The following is a 27,115-nucleotide window of genomic DNA, read 5'->3' as shown; positions in this document are numbered from 1 at the left end:
CTCTGGCAGGGATGTTGCCATCACACAGCCATGAGCAATTGTACTAAAAACTCAGCAGGCTCCACCATGCACATGCACAACAACCTTCAGAAGCTACTGAACTAACTAGAGAGCTAAAGTTGAGTGAGGTGAATTTCACTCTGATATTTCAAAGCTGAAATAAGAGGAGCAGTCTGAATAGACACCAAAAAGTTGATTTGTTCTGTTCTGTTTTGCTTCCAATAGCAAAATAAATTGGACTTTTCCAAGACATTTTAAATATATTTTTAAAATGGCACTTTCCATGCAAAAAAAAGTTTACCAGTGTAGGAAAATTTTTAGGTTCAATTCACACATCTCTATAGGAATTCCAGCATTCTTATGATGTCAGCAGAGAATTAAACCTGAATTTTCATGCCCTTCAAATTGTGAAAACTATTGAGAATCTTAGAGTAAAGAGGAATCAGATTAACACCCTGTACCATTTCAAAGTTTGTGCATGTATGCGTGGACACATATAGAACTAATACAGAGAAGATCAGGACATGTTCTGTTAAATTCTTCAGAAAACACATTTGTTTTTGGCAGAGTGCAAAATCTGGACTGTGTTATACAACCTTGAGTCAATGCTGGAACTCCTTTCTTTATTCTCCTTTCCTGTCCTTGTTTATGTCTCAGACAAATGCTCATAATCCTGTTCTCTGACAAGTTCTTCCAAGAAAGAGGTGTTTCTATTCTTGCCTTATAACTCATGCCTGGCATGCCCTTCCCAGGCCAGAAGGAAATACAGGAGCTGGTCTGTAGTCCATTGACCTCGATGGACCCTGATCCAGGGGCAATAAGTCACATGTTTCTGTGTAACAATTTAGACATTCATATGTTAGGCCAGGCTCTAACTCAGTGAAACTGAGTTCGAGCGAATAACTTATAGTGAATAACTTCTTCTTCCTATACGAGAAAGACACTTAAAAAAGAAAAAAAAAGGAGATTCAGACTTTGATTCTGAATGTTTTTGAATATGAAATATAGCGATGAACTCCCATGTAACACATGATCAAAGTAAAATTAAGCATTGTTACTTTTCCCTAGCCTGCTGGAAACTGGCCATATACATTGAAAAATAGATCCAAATATAGGAAATCAAATAATGAGATAATCAGAGCTCACAGTAAAATACCCCTGTCAAGGCAAAATACTTAAATGAGTATTTTGTGGCATTGTGGCATTCAATTGCATTCCTACACTTCATTGTAGCTACTCCTGCACAAATTTCATTTCAGCAGTGTCAAATAGGAAAATTACCTTTAGGAAATGCCCATTGTCTTCTCATTGCCACTTCTTTTTTTTCCTCATTTTTTTAATTCTACCAGTTCACTCTCTTATTTTTGGTACCTCATGCCTTCATTCTTTTGTTTCCTTGCACTTTTAATGTCTCTTCCAGTTTAGACAGATTAATATTTCACTGCTTTTAGCAATTAGACATGTTTTCTAGTGAGCCTGGGATTTTTTTCATCCCTCAAACTTCATGCTCTGCACTGATATGAGGCCCACCCATATTTCAGGACTCTACAGTCATGCTATATAAAATATTAGTTCAAACTTGATAAAAGAAGACTATGGTTGTGGAACTTATTTTGTGCTAACATTATGTCTTGATCAAAGGGTTAGCCTCTCAGCTGGGAGTTTGAATCAGCAAAGGCAATGCATGGCCCACCCAATATTTTTGTACTCACATACTTTGCATTCAAATAAAAAAAAAAAAGAAATAAAGTTTAAAATTTTGACCACTTTATTTATTGTGCGTTTTTTCCCCCCAGAACTAAATTGTGTAAATCCTTACATGGTGTGTCGGATGTGGACATTATCCATTTAATTTCAGAGTAAAACATCAATGTAAAGATCACAAACAATAAAATTGTTCAGACTTGGAAATGCTATTAAACTTTACTTACTGTGTTAACATTGTAAAATGAAGCTGTCCCTCTGCCCCACAACATTAGAGCAATAAATATATTTTCAGAATAATACTCATATTCTAATTCAATTTAGAAGAATCATGGTAGAGAAAAGCCCTGAGAAGTCCCCTCCTGCTTCACTTTGCCGCGTCCAAAGCATTCCATAAGTACAAGAAAAATGAAGCCCTGTGAGTGTAGCTTGCACAACACATAATTGGATCCAGTCACCACTGCACCAACCATGGACAGGGCTGAAACTGCATGCTTAGCTAATCTTCCCATGGTAACAAAGTCTGTAATGAGTAGGTAGGCTGGCTTTGTGTTGTATATCACAAATACACAAGCACATTTATGGCATAAAGCTGGGTGTTTCCATGAGAATTTCATTTAAAGCAAAACCCCTGCAGAAAGCCTGTTAGGAAGAAACCCTGAGAAAACACTGAAGAGCCACAGCCTTCCTTCTGCCAAAAATGCTGCTAAGAAATACTGCCTCGAAATCAAAAGTTGTACTGAATGAGTGAAGAAGTGGTCAAAGAAAAAAAGCAGATGATGCAGGGAACATCTTCCCCCCTCAGACACGTACACATATGCAGGTTGTTCCCTCTTGCAAGAGTTATGGATTCATGACTATAAATGTCAACTAAGGTTCCTCATGGTAACCCTGCCAACTCTCCATGTTGATATTCTGCAAGTTCAGAAAGCTGTAATTTGCCCCTCTTTGTACCATGATGAGCAAGTCTGTCCATTAAAACAATTATTCTTTTAACTTAGTGTATTTAAAAGCCTTGGCATAACTTCAATGTGATTTTGGTATGATTGCATATGCAATAAAGCCAAAAGCCAACAAAATAGGCCAACTTCTGAACTCTGTGTCCCTAAAACAACTGGGGTTTTAGTTTAAGCAAGTGGTTCACAATTTGACCCTGATAAAAACAAGCTTTAGCAGCAACACGGACTGGCCTCAGCCCTGCTACTCAAACCAGTGATCTCCCATGCAGGTTCTGTTCCACTCCAGGCCACAGTTCCAGCACCACTCAAACCTGCACTGAGGGTGAGGACATTTCATGTGCATGCAGCCACCTGCAAAATAGCAACAGAATGGCTTTGGTACTTGGAAAATACTTACAGATGCTAATCAACAATTAAGAATATTAAAATCTACTTTCTCAGACACTAATTTACCAACTAAGTAAATTATTTAATAAAAGAAAAATATAAACCTGAAGAATATTTCTTTGGGCTTTCTAAATACTGCTACCCCTGTTGCTGGGCTTTAATGAGCTTTTCTCACTGGAGGGACTACAGGGGTAGGAGGAAATTTAAAAAGACTATGTTAGGGATAGGGAAAAGAGATTATAGGCTGTAGCCTTTCAAAGCAGTCCTGGAGGTACCTTCTCAAGGTTACTCTACACTAGCCCAGCTGTGAGCCAGAAGATAAACAAAATCAAATCCTTTTTTGAATTTGGATTCCAAGATTTGCAAGGTTTGCAAAGTTGGTAAATCAGGATATACAGACTTTGGTGGTTGACTGCTGATTATACAAAAATGACATTAGTAATTTAAATTGATTTGACCTTTTTAGTATCAGAAGCAGCCTTTTGATCATATAAATGTTTTTTGCATGTTGGGTCTCTTACTTCTCCATACCATGAGAGCAGCTTTGATTTCTCTGCTCATAAACTTGATCAAAGGTTTATTTTGTAATATATAAACATTAACATTGTCAAAGGTCATTACAGAAATACATTTCAAATTGAAATTATGTTGCTTGCCACACAAAGATATCTTTTGTATAATTCAAACTGAGAGAAGAGCATGCACTATGAAGAAATGCTGAAATGTCATCTTGGTTTGACTCCAAATGGTGATGGGGGGTACAGGAAGTGCGTGTTCCCTACTGTACGAGCTGCTATCCTTACACCATGTTTTTAAAAATGCCACTCCAGAATGTTTCTCAGAAGGCAAAAACAAACAAGGATTGGTTTGTTAAAATAGGCCTGTCTGCTTCACCTGACAAAGACAGAAAACCACTTGTGATAGCAAGGTCTATTTGTCAGTTTTTATCTTTGTGTAAGAAATGCAATGTGCCAGAAAGATTTTTGTCTTATTTAAATGTAAACATACAAATGGCCAGCCTCCATGTTACAGTTTATTTAAAGATTAGTTCCAGTCCTCTCTTACAGTTTGTATTAAGCCATCACTAGGCAAAACTCATCTCAGTCCTGGTGCAGGACCCAAACCCATTTGGTGGCTTCTGTAAAACATGTGCCCTTCCTGCTAAGCTACATAAATCATGTTATTCTCTGACTACATGGCAGCTGAAATCAGCAGTCAGGAGTGGAGAGTGCCTCAAGCAATGGGACCTACAGCTCTCTGAGAGACATGGATGGGTGTCTAAACTCACTCAGACTGGGACCTTCACTGTGGGAAAGTGTTTATCTCTTTCACTTCAGCTATTACAGGAAAGTTACTGGCATCCAGAAATATTCTACAATGCCTGTAGTTTATATGGGCATTACAGAAAAGTTATTGTCATTGTCACTGTTGCTTGTAAAAGACACTGTCCACAGAATATAGGGAAGGAAAGCAGAATTATTCTCCTGTGTGGAGTCAGTGTACTCTTCCCAAACAAGGACTGCTGGCAGACATCAGGATGCAGTTGTCAGTCTCTTGACAGCAGCTGTACTTTGGCAGCTCTGAAGCGCTTCTTTAAGTTTACAAATGGCAGCCTAGAAGCTGGCATGTGCAGTACCCATGACCAAAGAAGAAGGCAAGCACTGCACTTTTTAAGCTTCATGATTTTATTTGCAAAATGACAGAATCACTGAGGTGGGAAAGTCCCTTAAGAGAACATCAAACCCAAAACTCTGCTCAAAGCAGGGCAACTAAAGTAGGTGCTCAGAGTCTAAGAGAAAGTAAAGGTCTTACTACTCCTTCAAGGCTAACCAAGTTTTTGTTCGGCTGTGCACAAACTCTTGAATATAAATAGTCACCATTATAATTTGCCTACTTCTAATCAGATTAAAAATTCTGTTTTTCAGTCTGTTCTAGAAATCTGTAAATAATTTTTGACCTAGGCCTCTGTTCTCTCTCTTCTGCTGCCCACCTTGCTCTCCACGCTATGCCAAATCTTGCCTCACCTTCCCACTCTTCAATTCAAGCTTTATCTCCTTCTGCCTCTTGTGCTTGAGGGTGTCTCCCACTTTCAATCTGCCAACTGCCTTTTCTTTCATCAAGCACCAGATTTCAGAATTTTGTCCTATTTCTTCCCCAGTAATATTTCTGCAGTGTCAATGCTAAAAGTATTCTCCCCTTGCAGTTCATAGTGCCTTATTTGGTACTTTCAGTGTCCCATGTGAATGCTGCAAAACAGGGAAGCACCCTCTAAGTATTTGTATAATATTTAGACAATCATGTTAATATATTTTTATTAACATAAATACAATTAAGTCTTGGAACAGTATTAACCTATAAAGTACAGCCTATTTACCAATCCTGTTCTTAATTTTAAACATCCCATTACCAGCAGATTACTTTCCTTCCTACATGGTAAGCACTGATTAATGCAACTGTTTGTTGCTTTCTCTAACTTGCTCTGCTACCATGGGCATGTGGCTGGGTTGGGATTAATCTCACCCAAATTCAGCCTTATACTGTGTAGACATCTACAGCAGGACTAATTCTTTACACCCCACTTTTAGGTGTGATTTTCTAGCCTACATATGTTCTGATTCATCAGGAGATGAGTTTTACCCTACAAATGTCAATTTTTCCCAGTGACAATGGAAAGTCTAGATAACTAGCTGGATATCCAGTCATATGAGTCCAACATCCAGTGCCCCATTTCCCCTGTCTAAAAAATAGCTGGACATTTTGTGAGGCTTAATTAGTGGTTTTAGAACTGAGTGATTTAGTTAGTGTTTTCAAGATAATTTAGATAAGGTGACACAGGGAATTCTTCAAGCTTTTTGTGCTCTCCCCCTTTTGGAATAATATTATGCATATGTACACCTGCGCATTCATATGTTTATACTGTAAAATTAATTTTAAGAGACAGGTAAGTACAAGATATCTAATAAACTTACCATTTTTTTCTACTGGAATATTGCAGTTAGGGCATGGCTTGGTTGTCTTCTTGATTGTTTCTCTAGATGCTTCTTCCCATCGAGCTTGCATGGCTGCATGTTCATCAACCACATACCCCTACAAAGAGAGAGGAAGAGCATCAAGCCGTGCTGCAAATGCACCAAGACAGGCAAAGCAAAAGGGAGGGCAAAGGCAGAGTCAGGTGACTCTGTCTGACAACATCCCATGTTAGACACTACAGGTTTGATTCTGCTTCAGGGATTAAAGCCCTTCTTGCAAGAAAAGCAAAAGCACCAAGGAAGTGCAATACCTGGTAATGCAGGATGGTGGGGTGCCTGGAAAGAAATTGTTTTTCATAATAAGGTGTGTTCTGTTGTATTGGAGGTCTGAATTTCATTCCAATGCAACTCTACACAAACGTAACAGGCACAAAGAATGAACAAAATTTTTGGAAAAAAAAGTAAAAAAAGCCACTCATGAGCAATGAAAGCTCCACAGACAGAATGACACAGAAGGAAAAAGTCATCATGAATAGAATAAAAGGAACTCCTTTGTTTATCCTATTTATGACTGGGACAAAATTACATAATCTACACAAGTGGCCTATTTGGCTGTTTCCTACCTAAAATGATAGTACAAGGACAAAAGAGATGGCAGTGCCTTGGGCAATTTCCATCACACAAGGTTGGCAACCATGTGAATAGCACCTATAACAATGCATGTTGGTGCCAACCTTGAAGCTCTGCTCTCCCCATTCATAATATGGTTTTATTCAAGCATGTGGGAAAAGGATGAACTTAAACAAAACTATTTAATTTATAACAATTCCTGTAACTTCTTAATGTATACTTTCTAAATACTTATAGGCTTTCAAGTGGATAAACTTTCATATTTATTTTTCTGGATCTTTTTTTAATATATTTATTTCTAGTAAGACAGAGAAAGGAAATTGGCCCAACTTTAAACAATGCAACAAAGCCATAACTCTGCTTGAATTCTGGTCATCTAATATTGATAAAACATATAAGTTCTGTCAGTGAGTAGTGCCTCAAACTTCATTCTTGGCTGAAATGACCTGAGTTAAAATGGAATAACAAAGACCAACATCTGCAGAAATTTACTTCCAGCTCATCTAATGGCTGTTGCAATATGCATTTAAGGAAAACCAAACCAAAACACAAAATAGCATCAACAAAACCCCCCACTGTCTTCTTTTAATCAGGAAACAGCAATAATATGTTTGCCATTATTTATTTTACAACCTACATCCGTGTCCTCAGTCTGTGAATGTCTTGTGCTGCTCCTCACTTAATAGTCTCCAATTTGCTTTTCTTTTTGATGTAGAGGTGACAAAAGTGAACGAAATCTTCTTATCTGCATCCTAGAAATGACTTTTACTTTTGTCTCTCTGCTTGTGAAGAGGGAACTCGGCCCTGCACCCTGCTGGATTATTCAGCAATTTGGCAGAAAGATGACCTCTATACAACAGCAAATTAGTAAGTTCTGGGAAATAGAAAAAGCTGCTCAAGCTAATAGCAAAGAACATAATCTTGTATTTTTCAACATCTACATCCTTAAGGAAAGATGACTTTTGCAAGCAATCTGAGCTAGCTCAGGGAAGCAGAGTGGGAAAGAGGAGAACACTTGACCTGGGCCTCAGTTTTCCCCATGACAGATATAAGATGATATCTCATTTTAATGGGACCTCATTGCTTAACATGCATACAGTTGAAAATCACTACAGCAGTGACAAAACAATGCTATTCTTTTCAGAAGCACTAAATGAGAAGACCAGAAGTATTTTAAATTTTTGCAATCAGTCCAGAAGAGCTTCACAGTTGGCTCTGTTTTCTCAAATGGTCCAAATCCAATGTTTTAATACTTGCAAACATACTTTTTTCCTCCATTTTCATGTCTCTGTTGTGACCTAACAGCACCTAACAGCAAAGGACACTGAGGCAAAATTTCACATACCAAATTGCTAACTTTATTTATATAAACATTTTTGATCTTAGTTCTGCAAACAAAATTGGGAGACCTTAGAAATAACTAAAAGAAACAACTTCTAGCCACACACATGCAGTTCACGAAGAACAAACTGCTGAAAACAGCAGTGAATTATTATTTTAGTATTTTCCATTGCAAAAATTCTAGCATGAAGTAGGTGCAGCAGCATGATATTTCAGCCCATTAGAGCTGAAACACCCCTCCTATGCCCACTCTTGCTGAATGCTAAATTAAAAACTTCCTGCTGTATGAACCAAATGCAGAGAATTGGCACAGTGATGGAGTCCCTCTGATTAAGTGAAGAAATCATATCATGCAGATGTATAAGCCTTCAGTGTTCATGTGCTTTATTTAGTGCTTCTCACCCAGTGATGGCAAGCACACATATATTTAATCTGCATTTTTTCTTCAAACAATAAAGAAAAGGTATATGGCAATTCTTCATTACCAGTGTCTATTTAAATCATGTTCTTACATCCTAAACTAGCAAACCTAATGTCCTTGAAAATGGCCAAGGTGTGTCAAGCAGAGGGGTCTCTAACTTTGCTTGTTCTGCCTGGTCTTGGATAGGACGTTCAGAGATGCTCCAGGTGTGTATCACGTGTCAGTTTGCTGAGGACAGGAGACTTGGATCACTTCTGATGCTCACTCAACATTATATGCTCTAGTTCCCCAGTTAGTATGAAACATTTGTCCTAGCACTGTGGAAAAGCGACTAGATGTCATCCACGCCACTTTATGAATATTTTTTTAATTCTCAAATGTGCTGCATCTTATTACCAGGAATAAATACCCATAAATAACAGCAAGGTACAGAAAGAGCTGTTGTAAGCACTCCTCAATATCCCCCCTGCAGTATTCCCTTAGGGAGACAGGAGCCAAAGGTTGTCTTATTATCTCTGGGTCATACTGAAGGACATAGATTTACTTCTGTTTCTATGCTGAGTCTTTTGGAAAAACTAACAGGGATAAAGAGACCACAGAGACTGTCGAGGACCATACAACAACAATACAAAAAACATGTATATGGAATGCTTTCTTTGCAGTTAATCAATATCATGCAGTACTGGAAAGAGATATACAGGGACAGAAAGTATCTTGAAATAGAAATAAAGTGTCCTTCTTAGAGCAGCATCTCATTCAGGTGATAGAGTACACATCGACCTGTCAGTAGAACAACATTGAAGCAAATGAAGAATGTGTTCACAGACAGCAACTAAGCAATACCATCTAGACTGAAAACATTCATGGCAAACTTCTTGTTCAAAATACTGGAAGTCTTAGATACATAATGCTGAATTTTGACATCCACTGAATTATATACTGCCTTATGTTAGCAAACTTCTTTAATGATCATGCTTATTTTGCCTAGTATACACAACATCTCAAAACTGAAGACCCTTAATTCAGAATAGAATATGCAACTGTTAACCTTCTTCGTGCTTTGCTTTAAGTGCATGTAATTTCTGTATTCCTGCTTGTTTGCCCTTGGTGTTTCATCCCTCCCCAGTAAGAAAACAAGCTGGTCATACACAAATTTAAAAAAATATATCTTAGTGAAGCTTTCTTTAAATACAAAATACATTTGCCTTTGAACAGAAATGCTTGGTTTTAAGAGAATATTACTCGCAAAAATAAGCTTTTTATTTAGGGTAATAGAAATACATAAAATGATTTCACTTTATGTGAAATACAGAATTTTAAAAAGGTTTAGATGTCTCAAAACAGGAATTATAACTCATTATCAAACAAGAATGTGAGAAAAGCTATGTATACTTGAAAGCATTTGAAAGGAAGAAAAAAAATAATTGATTTTGCATGAGCAGTGTTCATCCCGCCATAACATTTAGGTTAACACAGCCCACTAGAGCTAGAGCTCTAAGCAAAAGCAGTCTCAGCTGTTGAAGCCTGATCTACAATGGGTGGTGACAGTCCAACTTAAATTTGTCTTCTTGGCTTCACCAGGGTTGTTTTATGAACATGATCACATGAATTAACATACTGTCATGTTTATTGGTGCCTTTTACTGCAGGGGGTAAAAATAGCAGGTGTCTAGGGCACTAGATAGGCTAGAGGGTTTTGGAAGAAAATGGATTATTTGAGCCATTTAAGAGTCAAAATCTCACAAAGAGAGATGTGCATAACTGTGGGACTATTGCTCTATTTTAGAGACAGATTTTGGCTAATTCAAAATGCTAAAATGTGGCTATAGATAAGGAATAGAAAAAAAAAATTCATTCAGTGAGAATAAGCTTCACAGGAAAAATAGAGATGCCAGTACTACAATGATCCAGTTAAATCCACATGAAGCAGCTTTGTGTGAGCCAATTTGTCTAGAGTGCCTAGGGAATCCTGACATAAAATGAAAGAGCTGCTTTGTGATGACAGCAACTAGTTAAAATTAAATTGATATACACAGGGTATTATATTGGATACAAGATGGAAGAGAGAGTGCTCTGGTTTGGTGACACTGCACATCAAGGTTCTCACTCTGTGTGTTGCAGCCATTCATATTATGAATTAAATTCAGGTAGATGGTGAACATTGAATTTGCACTGCTCTAAAACAGAAAATCTAATCTAATACAGGTCATTCTTATATAACTGTTTTCCATGAGTAGACTAAAGAACGTGCCTTCTCTCATAAGTGGCAACACTGCTGAAAATGACTGTCAGCTGAGCCTCATAAACAAAAGTAGTCTGTCACATTTCTTTTACTTTATTGCTCCCCAAAACAGGAAATCTAAAATTCTCTCTATATAGTTATCATCTATTTCTCATTATCAGGAAGTTAAGACCTATTCTTAAATTTTCTCTGGTGCATCTTTATTTATAACATATAGATTAATTTTATGGGACATTTTCCGGTTATAGTTATTTTTCTCGCTCCCTTAATTAGGCACCTGAGGGCTGAAATGTCCTGAGCTTGACATTGTGAGTACCAAACACTAAAACCCTGAGCCTCAGTTTCTTTTTCAGTAGTTTAAGATATTTTAGAAATCAAGCTAGGTGTGCCATTCCTTGTACAGTCATGTTTTATTTAACTTTTAAAATTTACCTGATGGGGAAAAAAAAAATCAATGGCCTAATAATAGATGTTCCACATTTCTTACAGTGACTCAGGTCTTATTGAAAGATACTATGTATGATGAACCTTTTCAGTAGCTTTTCCTTTCACTAAAATGCAGGGAAATAATGAATGTTTTTTGTGGTTAGCACTTACAATTTATCATTTAGATCATCATTAGCTGCTTAGAGACCAGACTTCACAACCCTACATGCTTGCTGGAAATTTACGGCATGGGAGGTTAGCATCTGTCGTTCCACAATGGAGAAGGAAGCCTGGCAGGCAATACCTGTGCATTTCATATCCCCTATTGTCAAGTCTGAGACCTGCACACAGGAGGCAACAGAGGAAAAAATGATGGGCTGGAGGCTCACCTGTGGCCCAAGTGAGCTGGAACCTTTTCCAGGAGCTACATTCCAACATCCTTCAGCAGGATGCCAGGTTCTGTGACAGGCTTTCCTGGATGTGTGTATGAGTGCATGGATGTGCTTTTATGTTGAACTGTGGGAATCCAGAGCTTCCCTCTGGCTGCCCTGGAAGGCCTGGGACCCTGGCAGGGGTTCAGGAACCACCCTGCGTACAGAGCCCCGAGAGACACTGTCTCTGATCTCTGTCCAGGCAAAAGAGTTTTCAATCTTACAGGATGAATTACAAGCTCTGAGTGTTTTATATAAGTAATAATTAAGTGTGGCATGGGTGCAAAAGTAAAATTTTAGGATTCTAGATTAGGGGTTCAAAGGGGACAAGATGGAGGAAATTGGGTGTGTCTTGTCCTTTTTCTCCTTCTTCATGCCCTCCATGTTTCACTGTAGTGTTGGAATTTTTCTAATTGTTTAGGCTGGGGACACACTGTTCAACGTAGATGATAGATATTGGCACATTATTGTAAATATAGCACACGTAGTTTCTGGTATATAATGTTTGTAACATCCCAATGGGGGCAGAGCCCCACACGCTGCCCTGCAGGACAGAGCTGCGGCAGGGCAGCAGAACATGTTAGAGATAAGCAAGAATAAACAACCTTGAAAACAGCACAGACGAATTATGACTTCTTCTTTGGCAACGGGGCAGAAAGACAGAGACTTTCTACAATCTCGGAATCATCAATACCTGGAGATTCCGACATTGAACCTGTGCAGCAAAAAACACGTCTGAGAGGTGATCCAATGAGTCTGCTTTGAGCCAATTGTTTGCCTGAGACATCATGCCCGGGTCAGGTTTGAGCCCAGAAACTCTGGTCAGAGTGCAGCCAGGGCCCTGGAAGTGCGTGCTGATGAAGAGGGTCAGGTTTGCCCTGACTCAGCTGAAGCACTGACTGATCTGCTTTTGGTTAGGTCTGATGGGTTCTTGGGCTCACAGAGGCGCTGCCCAATTTTATACTGCCAGTTTCAGATCAACAAAGCTATTACCTGGATCCTACATTATTAGTTACCTGAAGACTGTGGGGGCTGAATTCCAAACAAGGAACAGCTGAAGTTTGATTTGAAGGTGTTAGGTCTGGGAAGGGTTTTGGGATTTGGGTGACAAAGACCTTCAGCTTAGGGCTACAGCCAGGAAAGGCAATATCCCACAAGTTAAGAGTGGAGTTGAAGGCAAATTTTACAGCATTAGCTATAAATTTACACTGGAAAAGACTGTAGATGAAGGTTTAGAATATGTATCTTTATGCCTCAGTAAAAATGGTGTTGCTGTTTATTGTAAGGGACCACAGCCTCTGTGCCCAGCCAGCACCATGAGCCTCAGGACCAATCAGGCTTTACCTGAACTTGTCTTGGCATGCCTAGAGATTTGGTTTAGCCTGTGACAGCAGTTTTTGAATGACCTGGTGACCATTCCCCTGTTCTGCTTTTGCATTTATACAATTTTTGTATTATTGCATGGTTCAACAGTTCTATGTATTTTTGTAACTAACAGACAGGAATGACCATTGTAGGTCCTATCAGTCAGAACAAACTGTCTCTGACCTTACAATAAAATGCTGCACAAAGGAGTAACTACATGGGATGAGAGAAGAAACCTTGAAAGCAGAGGCACAGGATGATATGGGAGGCCCCACCATTATAAAGCACATTCAAGGGGTCAGTTACCCAAATACAGTCTTGAAGGAAGGGTAAAAACAGTTTTGAGGACAACAGAGAGAACAAAGGATAACTGACTTGGGTAAAACACATCAGCATTGGCTTTTGCATCAGAGGAGTCTGTTAACAAACAAATAAGACTGACTCCAAGCAGATTATAGAATAAAAAGGAAAAAAATCCTTCATTATCAACATCATGCTCCTTCTGGTAAAGGATTCACTATACCAACCCATTCTAGATTGCAGCTAATTGAGTCTAGAACCCAGAGAAGCAGTGGAAGGTTAAAAATAACACCAGGGAAATTGGTGTTACTAGAAAGTTTGCAAATCTTTTATTTTAACTCTAATTTGAACTGTAAGTCCTAATGTTATTGTAAATGGGCTTAAAATACATCATTGATAAGTTAAGACTTTGCTAAAACCAGCAATATATTTTTTACTTTGAATATTCAGTGGACATGATCTGAAATGAACACCTTTAGCAGATAATGATATTTTCAATGTAACAAAGTGGCAGAAATTTACACCACTTAGTCTGTAACCAGTGTGCGAGAAATGGGTAAGTATTTTTAGCTGCATCAGCAGATAAAGATGAATATTTAGAGATGGATTGTACTGGATTGCGTGGATTGTAGGGCCAGACTTGTGTGGTAGATAGGGACAGGCGATCGGAAGATCTCAGGATGTGATGGAAAGAAAGACCCTTCCCCCTTTCTTCCTGCTTTACGTTATCTACCACCCCCAGAACATGTAACCACACTTAACCCAGTAGTTTTCCACTCCCGACTGACCCTAGGGACCCTACAACCCCCCTCTGACGTAGCAAAGTCCCCCAAGACTATTTAAACCCATGAGATAATAAATGCTTTTGACCGTCCACCACATTGGTGTTAGCGTGTTGTTGTTAGCCCGAGTAGCCTGGACGAGGCCGGGCTGCCGTGCTGTCGCCTTGCAACCAGGTCACACGTTGCCTCCCCTGAAGGCAACATATCTGGTGCCGAAACCCAGGAGAAGAAAAATTCGCTCGGGTGGCAGGAGTTCACCTGGACAAGGGCAGCGGCCGGAGCAGTCAGGCCATATCTTGGCGCAGGGAGATGTCCCAGGACCCGCGAGCATCATGGACAGCATCGCCAGGGTCGTATGTGAGATTTATAAGCAGTGGGGTATCGAGTGTAAGCTCAAAGACTTTTATCTTGCTATAGCAAGGCTGCGTGAGCTTGGGGCGATTGAACGCCCTGTGGATGTTCTGCATCAGGGAATATGGGAAAAATGTACAGCCACACTGGCTGAGGACACGAAATCCTCAGGCAGTGGCAAGAGCCTTAAGGCGTGGGGCAAAGTAGAGAAAGCCCTGCGCAAAGCAATAGAAGAGCAGGAGACATGGAGCGCGGCGCGTACGTGTTTATTATTTACTCCCAAGCTCGGGGTAGGAGCGGGAATGCAAACTGCCCCTGAGAACGATCTGCCCGGGAACGGGGATCCGGGGGGGCCTGGCGCGTCACCCCCCTCCTCAGATCAGAGCCCAACCCCCGCCACAAAAACCTCCCAGAAAACCGCGGCTTCCCCGTCTGTCCCGCCGCCGCCGGTCAGCGACCCGTTGCCAGAGGTGCAGCAGCGCGTGGAATGCTTTTGGCAGGGGCTGGCGAGGGAAGCCAGAGACGCAGAAACCGCGGCTCGGGTGGAAATGCTAACCACGCCGCCACCTTACCCCTTTGAAAATGGCACTGGCCGCCAAGGAGAGGGGCGGGTCGCGGGTGGTCTCGGCGCGAAAACCCGGGAGGCGCGCGATTTCAGGGACGCGCGTGAGCGGGAGAAAGAGGAGGAGAGCGGCAGAGGGCACGGAGCCAATCGGCAGCCGTGCCTGACGCCGCTACCATTTAAGGGAGAGACGTCCCTCTGCAGGAGGCAGGGCAAGCCGGGGGGGCAGGAGCGGTGCAACCCCCACGGGGAGGAGCGAGCTCGGAGCCGGACAAAAAGGCACCGAGCCCCGGAAATGCGCAGGCATTTGACTTCCGACTCGGAGTCCGGCAGCACCTCCGCCAGCTCGGAAGAGCTGACGGGAGCCGGCTGGGACTCCGAGATGGAGGAAACGGAGCCAACGCGATTTAAGACAAAACCGAGTAAAGCTTTAAGCCGCAACGAAAAGCAGCCACAATACGAAACAGCCCAGTTTACCAACTGGAGAGAAATATCCTGTTGGGGCTGCAGGAGAAAAGGGCATCTCCCCAGGAATGCGGGTCCCGGCCCCAGGGAAACGGGACAGGGAGGGGGCGTGCGGGCCGCACCCAGCCTCCTCCTGCTGCGAATACAAGGCAGTCCATCTATGCCAACCCCCAGTGGGGCAGGGAGCCCTTATACCTCATACCCCCGCCAGCGACACAATTACAGAGTTTCGCAACACAGCCTGCGGTACCTTTGTACCCACTACCACCGCAAGCAGTGCCTGTGCCGTAGGGTCAGCAGGGGACGCTCCAGAACGGGACCCCTGGGTGGCCCTGGCCATGAAAATAGGGAAGGAGCCCCCGAGGGTGTGGGGGACATGCCGCCTTTATGGCAGTCAGGACCCCCACGTAATAGGGCTTCAGTTTTGGGCAGACACAGGAGCAGACTGCTCAATATTTCCCCAAGCACTGTGGCCCTGACACTGGCAATGCAAAGAGGTCCCCGCAGTGAACAGGGTGGGAGGGCCGTCCTGAGCTTGGAAAAGCACCCAATTTGTAGCTATAATGCTTCATATAAAAAAGAGGACAGAATCAGGTGGTGTCCACTCAGGTCAATCAAACCTGACCTTCAGAACAAAACTAATGAAAAGCTGTGAGTTTCGGTTTGCAGGACATGCTCGTGGACCATCCCCGTGACGCATACACCCCTGCTCCAGAGGAAGATGACGGACCACCAAGCCGCCAGACAAAACCCAAGAGTCCCACACCGGTGAGACCCAGACATGCACAGTGTCTCTGTGCGATTTTGCTGTTGGTGCTGGTGGCCAGGGGACAAGCCAACCGAGGCCACTACCCTCATCAGCCATTTAGGTGGGTCATGCAGCATCTTTCAAGTGACAAGGTGTTCAAAGAGGTCACCACAGTGAACACCCCATCCTTCGTGTTCCACATAGCCGACCTGTTTCCAGGACAACCAAAACTACGGCCCGCAAACCCACACATCATACTCATGTACATATCCTACTGGTGCCCAGCGTCCAACCCAGGGAAAAGGTACTGTGACTACCCGGGGCGGGGACATTGCAGATATTGGGGCTGCGAAACCATTGTTACAGATGCCAGACCATGGGGAGACGAGTGGCAACTGCAGGAGTCCGACAAATTCTTACAGTTCACCTGGGCACCCTTTGGCTGCAGAGACCACAATGCACAGCCTAGATTACGGGGATGCGTAAGTTATGACTGTCCTACAGCCAGATCACCCTAGCTGGGCCACGGGTAGAACATGGACAGTGGTCCTCAGAGGACCGAGGAGGTGGGTGAACGTGTGAATTATCAGGCTCCAACCACCAACACCTCGACCAGCAGGACCCAACAAAGTTATCAAGAACGTGCTGAGAGGGAAAAACACAACCCACCCCAAAACCTTGCCCCCAAAAGTCACTGACACCCCGACCGGCCTTGCGGATACCCTCCAGATAGGCCGCACGGCTGAGTGAGATCCAAACCCAATCTTTCATATGCTAGAAGCTACCTTTCTAACCCTAAATGAAACCAAACCGAACCTGACTAACTCCTGTTGGCTTTGCTATGATGTTAAACCCCCTTTCTACGAAGGCATTGCTTTAGACACCCCCTTCAGTTACTCCACAGCCAGTGCCCCCCACCAGTGCAGATGGGACACTCCCCGCAGAGGAATCACCCTGAGTCAAATCACAGGACAGGGCAGATGTTTTGGCAATGCAACTTTAGCAAAGCAGAAAGGCGACTTCTGCACTAAAGTTGTCAAGCCTAACAGAAAAACCAATAAGTGGGTGGTCCCATCCGCATCTGGGATGTGGGTTTGCCAGCGATCCGGAGTGAGTCCTTGTGTGTTCCTTGCCAAATTTAATGACTCTATCGATTTCTGTGTCCAAGTTCTGATTGTTCCTAGGGTCCTGTACTACTCAGATGAAGAGATATACCACCTTCTCGAGGAACCTGACAGACTCCACAAAAGAGAAATAATCACAGGCATAACTATCACAGTGCTGCTCGGCCTGGGAGCAGCTGGCACAGCCAAGGGTGTCTCAGCCATCGCAACCCAACAGCACGGACTCTCTCAGCTGCAAATGACCATCGACGAAGACCTACAGAGGATCGAGAAATCCATCTCCTATCTAGAGAAATCAGTCTCCTCGCTTTCAGAAGTAGTTTTACAAAATAGGCGAGGACTGGACCTCTTGTTCGTGCAACAAGGAGGACTGTGTGCAGCCTTGAAAGAGGAGTGCTGCTTTTATGCAGATCATACAGGAGTTGTTAAAGATTCCATGGCAGAACTCCGAGATAGACTGGCTCAGAGAAAGAGAGACAGGGAAACCCAACAGAGCTGGTTTGAATCCTGGTTCAATCAATCACCTTGGCTCACCACTTTAATTTCTGCCCTGGTAGGTCCACTGGCAATACTGCTTTTAGCTGTTACCATAGGACCATGCCTGCTGAACAAACTAGTCTCGTTTGTTCAGGCCTGTCTGGAGCGGGCGAACATTCTGTTCGTAGGCCAGCAACAAATGCTGTAAACCAAAAACTGGGAACACAGTCAGTCGCAAAAGCCTTCGAGACTCACCTTGCGAAAATTACTCAGGTTTACCAAACCACCCTTTCCTTACCAAGTTACAAGTTTGTACCTCACTCCAGTGCCTATATCTACGACTACCTCTTTTTATTTATGATAAGGGGAGGGGAGATGTGGTAGACAGGGACAGGCGATCGGAAGATCTCGGGATGTGATGGAAAGAAAGACCCTTCCCCCTTTCTCCCTGCTTCACGTTATCTATTAACCCCAGAACATGTAACCACACCTAACCCAGTAGTTTTCCACTCCCGACTAACCCTAAGGACCCTACAACCCCCCTCTGACGTAGCAAAGTCCCCCAAGACTATTTAAACCCATGAGATAAGATAATAAATGCTTTTGACCGTCCACCACATTGGTGTTAGCGTGTTGTCGTTAGCCCGAGTAGCCTGGACGAGGCCGGGCTGCCGTGCTGTCGCCTTGCAGCCAGGTCGCACGTTGCCTCCCCTGAAGGCAACAGACTTGCTAGAGCAGACTCCTCTGACTAGCTGGAATTAAGGCTTGGATTAAGGCTAGGTATATTCAGACAGGATTTTTAAGGAGTTTGGACAAGATAATCAACCGCTTCTTGGAGAAAGCTTGTCCACAGAACCAACTCTAAAACATACTTTTAAATAACATATTTTACCCAGGTTGTGTTACCTTTTCCCCACCAAACACTTATGACTCAGTGCCCCATATCTACTCACTTACTTATATAGGCTCCACTTTTACATCAGTGTCACTGCTATTAAATTTTACCTTGCCAGTGTCTCATCAACACACCCAGCACCAAAACCATCCTGGGAGCTACTCTGAAAAAGTTCAAATCTAATATGTGGCCACATTTTATTGTCCAGTTGCTAGTGAACAAGAAGGTGCATTGCTTATCCTTGTAAAAGGAAACCATTTAGAAAAGTTTTTTTGAAATTTAGGCTAATTTTAAGGTGGGGACTTGCTGAGGAAGCTGGTTTATGGTTAGATTCCCCACCAGCACAGGTTATCTATGTGTGAGGTTAAGAGGCCAGGAAGCTTGGTTTTTGGTGTACATTGCAGGGACTATGTGGTTATTTCTAAACCTAAATCTGTCTGGAGTCACCTTTACTGTGTCATTGATTCCATCATGCACACTGTGCCTTTTAATTCATCAAATATGATTTCTTCTGTCATCCCAAAGTTCAAATGGCTCCAGGAGGCTGCAATGGTTTTAAAACAAAGCTTCTCAACTAATATTGCCATAGATAAATTTATTTTCCCTGAAATAATGTAATTTACACACTAAGATGGGAAATAATCAGTCCTGCACCAGTAAGTAAATGTTTAAGATAAGCTTCCAATGGCCTGTCTGGGCTAAAAGTAGACATTTCAGCAGAAAGAGAACATTTTATCCTTCCCAATGGGCCATGCAATATCCAGTAGTTAAAGCTGGGCTGCTGTCTGCACGCTTGCTGCCGAGTCTGCCTTTTCTACCCCAAGCAGCAAGTAAGGCCATTTAGCTTCCCTAAAGCTTCCAAATCCTTTATTTGGAATAGGCTTTCAGAGATCCACAAGTGGCTCCTGCTTTATCCCTCCTCTGTCCTGCAGTTGTTGCTGCCCTCTTCCTTCCTCCTGCCAACTTACCCCTTGCTCCTTCCATCCTTCTCTGCCCTCCTTCACAGTCCACACTCCCCTCTCTTTACCTCAGGCTTCCACCTCCCTCCTTTTGACATCTGCCCAAGCACAGGCCCATTTAATCACCACCATTTATGTTTCCTGGACCTTCGTAGCTGTGCCATGTCATTTCACATGTCTCTTTCTTTTCCTCTTTCTGAAGCTTCTACTCCATCTGACAGTCTCTCCAGTCAGCTCGGCTTTCGTGGACACTCAGATTCCTCTGTATCAGGCTCTATCTCTGCTTCTGAGGGATCTCTTTCTCCAAGCTTTCCCAAACTGGTGTCAGGCTCTGACAGACCTTGCTGCCCCAGTCCCCTGCTAATCCCTGCATTCTGCTCATGGCTCAGGAACCCATGTCGCTGCCTGGTGACTGCAGCAGGGCCTGTCTCCAGCTCCCCACATCCCTGTCCAGCCCAGTCACAGATCACCTGTGGACCCACCTTCCAGCATTTTGGCTCATCCCTGTCCTCAGGCCCTGCCCTGACACATGGAAAGTCCCCAGGAAGTAGACGGCCCATGCAGTGCCTTGACACACCTTAGGAGAGCTGCATGGAGTGCCAGCACAGCTCTTCCTGTGCCATCCACTACTGGTCACCCAATTCCTCTACAACAACTCTCCTTCTTGGTTTTTCTTTCACCTCTGTCACACTCCTCATGCTCCACCACGTTCACCTCTGTCACGCTGACTTAGGCCGGAACCTGTCCACAGTGTTTCATATTGCTGAACACCAGGGACTTGCAGACATTTGCAGAAATGTGAAGGTAAGAGAAGGTCCTTTCGCTACTGCAGCTACTACAGGCTAAAGCAAACCCTGCATTTTTCTTATTGGAACGATTTCCCTGAAACTGATTGTGCATCCTGTGCCTCTTCTGGAGAGGAACAGTTTAGTAGTAGTGCATTTGTTTGATCCTTAAATTTGACTGGCAGAAATTGTGTCAATAAGATGTCTTGATAAAATAAATGATATGGAAAGGATTCAGACAGGAATCAAATTGCATGAGCTGGAGACAACCCTGGCAGTGTATTATTCCTTGAAACAGATCATGGGCAAAAATAAAACAAGCCTTCTCACTGCCTCACCAAGCACTACAACCACAGCAAGTTAGGTCTTGACGCACTGTCTTATGCACCTGGCAGGAGATGCCAAGTGGAACAGACAGCCTGAAAGCACAGATGGATAAATGTTTACACTGATTTCAGGGAGAGAGATGGAAACTGTCTCACAAGCCCTGCTCTCCCTACACGCCCCCGGAATCGTCTGTGTGCCCGTACGGGAGCCCTGTGTGTGTGCAGGGGGCTCTGCAGGGATGCTGCCCGGGTGAAACCAGCATCTCAGCAGCTTCTGCTACCGCTGGGTTTGCTCGCCCGGCTAAGGAAAATGAGGGACAACGTTCCTTTAGTAGCACAGCACCGCCTCGTGGAGACGTTTAATTAGTGCCGCTCTCAGTTTCTTAGAGGAAGAGCAGGCGGACCTAAATCAATTAACTTCAGCTTAGACTGGAGTCTCAGCGAATCCTACGTAGTCTGTGGTCTTCTCTGTGCAGGAGTTATACTGCTACTATCATTGAGCTATTCTGGAACAATTCCTTCAGAGTACAGGAAAATTTTCAGGAACAGCAAGAACGTTCACGTGACACTAGAACTGCAACATTGCTAAGTTAACTTAGCCAACATGGCTAAGTTAACAGGTCTAATCGGGTGCAATTATGTGCTGTGAGATTGAATCAGATGCATGAAGTGCTCCCATTGTTACAAGGAAAAGCAACGGCAATATTCAAATATTTTAAATAAATTATTTCTTCCTATGGCATTCTGATTCTTCCTGGCATACCTTTATCTCGGCCTTGGAAAATAAAAATTACATGAACTCTAGTTTTCACATTGTTGAATCCACTTCTAACGTGCCATGACAACTTTCAGTACTCTAGGCAAAACTCTAAGCATAAGTAACTTAAGGAATATAGAGCTCTCTGTTCATGTTGAGATGTACTCAAATTATAGCTCAGTTTAATTCAGGTAAGGCATTGAGCCTTGGTCTCCTGCTTTACTAGGCTGTTAGATGCTTTAAGCATCTCTCACTCTCTCTGTTGAAGTTGCTTTTTTTTTAATATAATTGTGAATGGGAACCATAAAACTGCTCTAAGGCTATTGTAAATAAAATTAAACCGTTCTTCATAGAGGGCAGCTAAGCTGCAAATCTCATCATTATATATACATATGGCTTAAAAAATGGGTTGCACAAATTCATGGAAAAAAAAGTTGCTGATAGCTACTAAACATAAAATACCACATGTGCATCACAAATCACTAGAGGCTGGGAAAGTAGATGGATTTTGGGTCTGATACAATACACATGTTCCAGGTCAACAGAGGTAGGAGATACTCTGACTGACTAGGAGGATACAGGCTGTTTTGTTCTGTCACAACTAGTGCTAATTCCTTTTATAAATTAGAAGGGCTTCATTAAGAAAGGTTAAAGAGAAGAACCTCTACACAGGTCATGACCTAGTGCAAGGTCTGCAAAGTATGGCATATGAACCATCTCTGGTAGCACATGGCAAACACTTCCAGTAGAATTTCAGCTCCCTGCCAGTCTGTATTCAGTGAGTCCCCAGAAGCCAGCCTCAGACAGAGCCTGCCTGCAGGCAGTCACAGGAGCTTGGCTCACCTCCCTGAGAGCTGGTTGGATACAAGCCCTCATTGACACCTGCCCACAAACCTTTATCTGCCACATTGGACAGTGCAGAGCCTCAGGGTTTGAGTTTTGAGTTTCTTAGCATCAAACCTGCCAGTTATCTGAATACCAGTTTTCTGCTTCCTAGGAGTGCAGCCTGGGCATCATGCTGTGAGATACTTAGGGGGATGTTTTCTGCTCTTTCTCTCTCTCTGTCTCTTTTTTCTTTAAAGTTGGAAAGACTGTGGTTTACACAATTTATTTATTTCAAGGAAAACTTGAATCTTAAACAAAGAGCAATGCCAGGAGAGAGAAACTATTTCCTTTCCTGGTCTATAGCTTACAATAGCTACAAAATTATAGAGCAACCTAGAATAATTATCATCTAACAGCTTGCAGCCTAGACAATCTATTTTTTATTTCTGCAAGCTAGAACATAAATTACCAATAGTATTTTCTGCATAGGCTTTATAAAAGCCCTATTATTTGGCCCAAACTCACATGATTTCCTGACCAGTGCACTGAAAATAAGCTGAAAGGCAAAAATACTATACACAGCCTTTCAAAAGTATTCACATTGAATAGAGACAACCCTAGAAGCCCACTGGGAAGGCCTTTTCTTTATCAACTTATGGCAGAATCCTGTGTGTTCCTGACAGAACTCAGCTACTCTATCAATCACAGAGACTGAAATCCACCGCAAAACCAATTTGGGAACTCTGATGGCTGGAGTAATTCAGCATGAACATAATTGCTTTTATTTAGGATTATAATTAGGACCCATTTAACAAATGTCACTCTGGCTGGGCCAGGGATAGTGATCAGGAGTTGTGAGATCCATACCTTCTGGGCCATGGCTCCTGGTGGGCTGAGGAGAGAGTTGCACTCCCCTTCATGGAATTCTTCTTTACATTCACGGCAGAACACGGACTGAGAAACAAACCAAAGCATGCCAGTCATAAAAACACATTAGGGACATAGACAGCAGGTTACGATCATGAAGAATCATACAATAGATGATCCCTTGCCCTTCTCTTCCCATTAAATTCCCATAATCCTCCTAATTGTGCATCTTATTATACACTCTGATCATTAACATAACAATTTATTATATATTATATGTTATTATTATACATTTTGTCAGTGAAGTAACATCAATGCCATTATTAAAAAATGAGATTTTGCAACATGGTTCATATAGGGACATAAAGTCATACTAGTTAGTTATGGGTGTGCTTTTCCTGCTGTGAAATCTGCAGAAGAAGGGTGATAGCTGAAAAAAGCTGTTCTGCTGTATAGTGTTTGCTAATGGAAATAGTTTATTCATAGTTCTGAATCAAATGCCTTCTCTATAGAAAACTATGGCTGACTTCGCTAGGGGACGACCACTTTATAAAAGGCCATATGAAATACCATTTTCTAGGAAATTACATCTTTGCCATAGGCCTTTATAGGATGGTTTACAAAAATCCATAGAAAGAACACAATGATAGGATACTTAACACATGGTTTAGGAATCTACCTCTAGACCTTTACTGCATTTTTAGCAGTTGTTCTGGTTTTATCCTCCTAAAATAACATTGTTCTTTACATAAGGCTTCATTGAAAGTAATATCTTTTGCAGGTAAGTGAAATAATTCTCCCTAGATCAGTCTGTCTGCCTCTGTCACCTAAAGTGGTTCATATGTATGAGGTTTGATGCCTTTTTTAAACTTTAAAATGGAGATATCTGACTTGACACGTGTCAAATCTTTGACCCATCAATGCTGCAATTAATTCTGTGTCCTCGCAGGTAAGGGGAAAAGTCAATAATGTAGAATGGGTCTCTCTTACGCTGTTTTAAAGCTATGCTGTCTTTATGCAACTCCAGACTTTGAAAGTTCTCTCAGAGGTAAGCCATTCTGACTGGCATTATAAGCAAGACTTATAAAACAGCCTTGATTTTTAGATACAGATCTGCATTCACAGATAATGAATAAAGGCTGTCAGGAGGACATGATACTAGAATGTTTGCCTGCCAGTAATCCCAGCTTTTGTATTTTCATTTTGAAATCTTTCAAGCTGTATTTTCACTTTTCCAAGAAGCATTGAAAATCATATTTTATTGTCATGCTAAAGAAACCACCTTTATGAAAAGAAGAATAGCGCAAGGGCAAAAGGCTTGATCCTGTTATTTAGAAAGGCAGGGAAATTTGGAGCAGTGGAGTGGAGTGAGTGTTCTAACTTCCAGAGATATCAAACCTAATCACTTGCTTGCTTTTGTGTCACTTCTCCCTCTATTTTGTCAATGATCTAAAATGCTTTATTTTACTTCAACCAACACTGATTTGTTAATTCACTTATGCTTGTTAGCAGTTTCACAGTGGAGGCACTTTTTTGTGGGGTATGTTGCAGAGAGGCTGCATTGTTGTAATAGAACATCATGTAAATACAACAATGATTTGTAGTGCATTAGTGGTCAAAATTTCGGATCTGTTAAGCTCTGCTCAAACACATAGAGAATTTCCATCTGGATACCCAGGGTCTTAAAGGTCTGTCTCTTAACACTTAAGGTTATGCCTGGGTTTAATTGACTTTCCTACTGTGTATCCTACTCTCTTTTTCCTTTGTGAATTTATTTCCTTAAGAGCACATCTGACTGACAACATGTGTCTGATAGTGTTTTGTATACACTTGCTTTATCACTGCCTTATCACACAATGCCTCAGCTTGCTTGCCTTACTCCAATCTCTCATTTTCCATGCAAGCACAATTTTAAACCTTTCATTAAAATTGTGGAGGAAGAAATAATGAAGAAAGAGAAGAAAAATAGCCAGGGCATATATTTTTGCAGAGACATTCTGGCTGGCTAGTTTATATGGCATTGGTGTTTATTACAATAATAAAATTCATAAGCTCCTGCAGTACTATTTAAGATGTGAAATGCATTTTCTCATTATAGAGGCCATATTTTATACTTGCCTTTGAAATAATGATCTTCAGTACCAACGTTACCAATGTTTTCCACATAGGCCCATTTGAAACATTCATGAGTGTATAACTGGGCCTTTCACTAACAATTTTATATCCTGCAAGTAAGTCTGTGAGTGGGCCTGCCACATCCTTGTAATGAAACAAAGCCTGACTTTTTTTTTTTTTTTTTTTGTGAGACAGGACAGTCTTTTCACATCCTATTAGATAATGGATGAGATGTAGAATCAGTTCTGTGGCAAAGAAACACCCCGAAGGCTGATCAGTTTGTCAGAATAAATAGGCATCTCCCAACAGAAATGCATTAAGCACTCCCTTTTTATGGCAAAGCATGCATCATAAAGAAAAGGCATGTCACTTACAACAAAGAGAAGTTTGTGATAGTTTTTTTTCATTTTTTACTTTCAGACATGAAAAATATGATAAATTTTCAGCAACAAAATACAATTGCAGTAAGCAACTGCAAAAATGCTGTCAGTTAACTTATATTTTATGGCTTCATTAATATTAATACAGTTACTTTGCCCTTGGAAAGGAAAGGATTTGATGTTCAGTCAGGATTTAATACTTTTGCATAAATTTAATATTAGTAAGTGTTCAAAATTACTATAAGTACTGTAATTACTAATAATAGTTACATTTTCTTTTCCTTCTTGTGCCAAAAAAAAAAGACTGGCAGATTGCTGTGATAATATAAACAGCAAATAAACTTTCTATGTCTTTACACATTTAGCACTTGCTGCTGTTACCCTTGAAAGATTCTTTGGTTGAAAAACAACCAACACAAAGAATAAATCCCAAAAGTTCAAACCTACCCCTGCATTAAAAAGAGGATTAGCAGGGAAATCCCCAAAGCACTTAAGGGATTTAGGCCCTGGAAATTAATATAACCTGTGTGTGGGCTACTACAGGCTTTTGAATATCTGTAGAAGTGTATGAGATAGAACCAAGCAGATACCCTAAATCCAGTGACCTCAGAATAGGGGGTATTAAAAACCTCAACAGGGATTCAGAGCCTGTTTTTAAAATCCTCCTATCATTATGATTATTCAAACAAAAGTTAAGATCAGAATAAACTCCAGTCACGTCTATGGAATTCAAACACCATAGATGATGTCTGCAGTGATGCTGAATAAAAACTGGGGTGATAAAATGAAGCTTCAGTCTCAGTTACTCCTGACTGGCCCATTTATAGTGTTTTAAGCTTGGAAGTGTGAGCAGAATGGAGCTCTCTCTTTTTTTTTCTTTTCTTTTTTTTTGGATGAAAGGAAAATGAGCTTGTCACTTGCATGCTATGCTGCTTGGTTTTTTAGAAGTAAGATTTTACCATTACCTTTTTCACAACATTTCAAAGATTTGCTTTCTCTTGGATTAAGCACCACAGCTCTCATTCTCTCCCTTGCCTACTGCAAATGCCTTTTCTTTGGTCTCTGATAATATCTCCTTATAGTGCTTATAAATAATACTGTTAAAATAATATTTCTTCCAACTTCAATAAAATACTCCAATTCCCTGCACAAAGCTTCAAGTTTGAGCTCCCTTCTTTTATTTTAAAATTACTCCTCAACTCAGATATTCCTTTTCTTTTTCATCCTTACGTCCTTCCATGTGCCTACACAGAAGAATGCAGGGAAGTTTGCAATGAGGCAGTCATGGACAAGGTTTAATCTGCAGCACTGTAGGTGCACTGCTAGGAACTTCTTGCTAAACTCAAGCACATACCCAGATTTCTTACCAGCCTTTTGCAATCCATGTTGAAATCTGAGCTATAATTTTTCCCCTCCTATAGTTATCACTCTTGACTTTGTACTGAAGACAGACCACGTTTTGGTCAAGGTGTGCCTTCCAAAGCCCATGTTCATATCGAGATTAAAGACATCAGGTGAGGAAA

At 41.7% G+C, this 27,115-nt stretch overlaps 1 protein-coding gene across 6 annotated transcripts in view; it reads right to left on the bottom strand.

Annotated features, from left to right (window-relative positions):
• Nucleotides 1–1,750: 1,750 nt before the first annotated feature.
• Nucleotides 1,751–27,115, bottom strand: part of PRKN (parkin RBR E3 ubiquitin protein ligase) — a 709,059-nt gene continuing 683,694 nt past the window's right edge. For 5 of the 6 annotated variants that reach the window (XM_030269580.4, XM_030269584.4, XM_030269581.4 and 2 more), the window contains 3 exons: nucleotides 23,098–23,184; nucleotides 6,020–6,137; nucleotides 1,751–3,014 (listed from right to left, as the gene is read on the bottom strand). In XM_030269580.4, the coding sequence (XP_030125440.3) occupies nucleotides 2,905–3,014; nucleotides 6,020–6,137; nucleotides 23,098–23,184 (315 nt within the window). In that variant the 3' untranslated portion in view covers nucleotides 1,751–2,904. The remainder of the gene's footprint in view (nucleotides 3,015–6,019; nucleotides 6,138–23,097; nucleotides 23,185–27,115) is intronic. The other variant, XM_030269582.4, reaches the window with a different exon arrangement.

This window comes from Taeniopygia guttata, chromosome 3 (assembly GCF_048771995.1).
Source record: "Taeniopygia guttata chromosome 3, bTaeGut7.mat, whole genome shotgun sequence".
NCBI classification, from domain to species: Eukaryota; Metazoa; Chordata; class Aves; order Passeriformes; family Estrildidae; genus Taeniopygia; species Taeniopygia guttata.
This window is presented reverse-complemented; position numbering and strand designations above follow the sequence as displayed.